Raw genomic sequence first — 4,045 nt, 5'->3', positions numbered from 1 at the left:
GCGTGCGCTCTGCCCTCTGTCAGCCACAGCTCGCAGTCCACAGCCGGCGCTTTGGAGCTGCCTTTGTAGCTTCATCATTGTCCGATTCAGCGCACTCGTGCTGCTCACCATGGCCACTGCTGCACCCTCTCAGGTGCGCCAGAACTACCACAGCACCTGTGAGGCCGCCGTCAACAGCCTGATCAACCTGGAGCTCTACGCCTCCCACGTGTACTTCTCCATGGCCTTCTACTTCGACCGCGACGACGTGGCCCTGGAGCACTTCTCCCGCTACTTCCTGCGCCTGTCACGCGAGGAGAGGGAGCGTGCCGAGAAGCTGATGGGCCTGCAGAACCTGCGCGGTGGCCGCATCTGCTTTGGCGAGGTCCAGAAGACCGACTGCGACGACTGGGAGGACGGGCTGCAGGCCATGGAGTGCGCCTTCCACCTGGAGAAGAGCATCAACCAGAACCTCCTGGAGCTGCACCAGCTGGCCATCAAGAAGGGCGACGCCCAGCTCTGCGACTTCCTGGAGAGCCACTACCTGCACGAGCAAGTCAAGATCATCAAGGAGCTGGGTGGTTACCTCACCAACCTGCGCAAGATGGGGGCCCCGGAGGCCGGCCTGGCGGAGTACCTCTTCGACAAGCTCACCCTGGGCGACCGGGACAAGGAGAACTGATTTGGGACTGTCCCCACAGCCACGGGTGCCTTCCCCAGGTCAGGCCACAAGGCCGGGCGTGCATATTGCCGTTTCAGAAGTTCACTTAAGTTTTTTCCTTTCAGTTGTACCATTGTTTCCAATAAAGTTATCTGGTTCTTAAAGCAGTAAAGGTGTCTGGTTGATTTGTGTGTGCAAAACTCTCACCTTTGAGAAATAAGGGCAAATCCCTGTGCGTGGGTTTAAAACGGGTATCCAGGGGGCTTTCCACCCACCCATACACACCCCATTCCCATGCAGCTCAGGATCTCTGTGGATGGAGGGGAAAGGTACTCCACTGGCCCCTGGAAAACACAAAATTATTCTTCCCTGTATAAACTGTGTGGACATGCGGGTTGGGGTGAAGGGAGGAGGGCTGGGATGAGGTGGGGTGGGTGGTCGGGGGCCCTAGTATGGTTTATTTCCAGTCTTTGGCTATTGTGGATAATGCTGACATGAATATTTTTGTACAAGATTTTGTGGGGACAGTTGTTTTCAATTATCTTCAGATACAAACCTAAGACAGGAATTGCTGAGTCATATAGGAGCTATGTACTTAACATTTTGAAGACTTGCCAGTTTCCTAAGATTGGTATTATTTCACAATCCCACAGGCAAGGTATGAGAGTTCCTCACCTCTTCATCAAAACTTGTTATCGTGTGTCCTTTTTTCTTTGCCATCTGAGTGTTGCGAAGTCATTTCTCATTGTGCTTTTTGTTAGGCTCCTCTGGAGGTACCCTTGTCCACCAGTTGCCAGTGTCAAGAATGAGTACTGGTACTGAGTTGAGCTGATGACAGAGTGATCACAAACACAGAGCAATTGTATACAGTTTATCACATAAAAGAAAGAATGAAAGTAAAGAATGAAGCTACACAAAGTGAAAATACATTCCAGAGAGAGTGGAACGGATCAGTCTTCACGAGTGGGGAAAGACCCCACAGTCTGAGCACACCCTGCCTTTTATAAGCTCACTAGTTTGTCCTGCCTTTCTCCTGGCAGGATTGGTTGTTGTTTCCCATCTTTTGGGGTGATTCATAGGTTGGGGTTATATAACAGAGCACATGACCGATTACATAACAGGTTGGTTATGTAAGTTTCCCTTTCTATGCATGCATCTTTCCCAGAATGCTTCACGAAGCCCCACTCATGTTACGCTAATTAGATCGTAATGAGCTCTAGGTCAATTCAAGGTTACTAGGAACTTTTTACTAGGTATGTTCCCACTAGGGAACTGTTCCTAGCCGCAATTTGGTTCCAGCTCTCCACCCTTAGCCACTTCCTTGCCATCTGTTTACCCTCTGCCAGACCTAATAGTTTTGATTGCAGTTTCCTTTTGGCTCATGATGTTGAGCATCGTTTAGTGTGCTTATTGGCCATTTATACATTTCCTTTGGAGACATGTCTATCCAAGTCCTTTGCTCATTTTAAAAATTGGGTTGATTTTTATTATTTGGTTGTAAGAGTTCTTTATATACTCTGGATACAAAACCCTTATTAGTTACATAATTTGCAAATATTTTCTACCATTCTGTGCATTTTTTTTCCTCTTTCTTTTGAAGTACACAAGTTTTTAATTTTGATGTAGTGCAATTTATATGTTTTTTTCTTTTGTCATATTTTCATCAGCCAATCAATACAAAAGCTCATTTTATTGCTTGTGCTTTTGGTGGCACATCTAAGAAACTAGTGCCTAGCCCAAGGTTATGAAGATTTACTCTGATTTTTTTGTGAAAGTTTTATAGTTTTCTCTCTTACATTTAAGTCTATGAACGATTTATGATTTAATTTTTTGTATATGGTGTAAAGTAGGGCTTCCAAATCCATTCTTTAGCATGTGGCTATCCAGTTATGCAAGCATCATTTGTTCAAAAAACTATTCCCTACCCTTGTCAAAAATCTATTGACATGTATAAGTTTATTTCCAGAGCCTGAATTCTATTCCATTGATTATTTTTACCTTTATGCTAACACCACACAGTCTTATTAATGTAGCCTCATAATAAGTTTTGAAATTAGGAAGTGTGAGCACTCCAACATTGTCTCTTTTCCTTTCCATATAAATTTTAGGTTCAGCTTTTCAATTTCTGGCAAAAACAAAAAATGGGATTTTGATAGGGAAGCCTTTGTTAAATCTATAGATCACTCTGGGGATTATTGCCATCTTCAAAGTATTAAGTCTTCTGATCCATGAACACAGAATGTCTTTACACTTACTTAGATCTCCTTTAATTTCTTTCAAAAATATTTTGTAGTGTTGTGTATAGTATACTCTTGCATTTCTTTTGTCAAGTTTATTTCTAAGTATTTTATTCTTATTGATGCTATTATGCATAGAATTATTTTCTTAATTTTCTTTTCAGATTGTTCATTACTGGTGTTTAAAAACACAACTGATATTTGTGTATTGATTCTATATCCTGAAATCTTGCTGAACTTGTTCATTAATTTTTATAATGTATTTGTATTATGTTATCTGCAAATAAAAATAGTTTTACATCTTCGTTTCCTATCTACAACCCTTTTATTTCTTTTTCTTGCCCAGTTATCCTTGCCTAGTTCCTGATCTTAGGGGAGAGTTTTAAGTTTTTCAACTTAAAGTAAGATGCTAGTTTTGGGTTTGTCATATATGCCTTTTATCAGGTTAAGAACGTTTCCTTTTATTCTTAGTTTGACTATTTTTATCATAAAAGGGTGGTAGATTTTGTCAAATGCTTTTCCTGTGTCTATTGATATGTCATTTTTGTCCTTTATTAATTTTATTAATCATTCCATTGATTGCTTTTCATAGGTTGAAACAGCCTTGCACTCCTGGGATAAATCCCACTGGGTCATGGTGTATAATCAGTTTTATATGTTTCTGAATTCGGTTTGCTAGTATTTTGTTCAGAATCTTTATACCTATGTTTATCATATTGGTCTGTGTGTTTTTTTTCTTTTTCTTTTGATGGCTTTGTCTGGTTTTGGCATTATGCCTTTTTAAATCTTCTACTTTTCCTACATTATCCTGTTCCTACCTAAATATGATTTTTTATCTTTCCCCAATCACTTCACTTTCTATATTTCCAGTTACTCACTGAGGAAAGTGAGAGAGAGTGAAACTGAGAATGAAGGAAAGAGAGCAAAACTTAAGGAAAAGGAAGGATAACATAATCTCAGCTATGACGGGCATATGTGAATCATTTCTAGGTAATTTTTACTTGTTAGCTTAAATTATCTAGTCACCTGATTCTAGCTATGAGGCGATACGTCATTCAAAGGACCAGGCATTGGGTAATCACCTCAATATATTTTGGCCTTAAGCCTACCGGGGACCCTCACTCTGCCCCATGTCTTTCATCCTGTGCCCTTTGGCATAATGCAATAG

General features: G+C 41.3%; 1 protein-coding gene across 1 annotated transcript; it reads left to right on the top strand.

The window, feature by feature from the left end:
- The first annotated feature begins 109 nt into the window (after positions 1 to 109).
- FTH1P18 lies at positions 110 to 661 on the top strand. Its single transcript, XM_012642091.1, has one exon. The coding sequence runs from the start codon at positions 110 to 112 to the stop codon at positions 659 to 661; it is 552 nt and encodes a 183-aa protein (XP_012497545.1).
- The last annotated feature ends 3,384 nt before the right edge of the window (positions 662 to 4,045 follow it).

Source organism: Propithecus coquereli, unplaced genomic scaffold (genome assembly GCF_000956105.1).
Source record: "Propithecus coquereli isolate 6110/MARCELLA unplaced genomic scaffold, Pcoq_1.0 Scaffold173, whole genome shotgun sequence".
Lineage (NCBI taxonomy): Eukaryota > Metazoa > Chordata > Mammalia > Primates > Indriidae > Propithecus > Propithecus coquereli.
The sequence above is the reverse complement of the archived record's forward strand: the minus strand, read 5'-3'. Positions and strand labels throughout refer to the sequence as shown.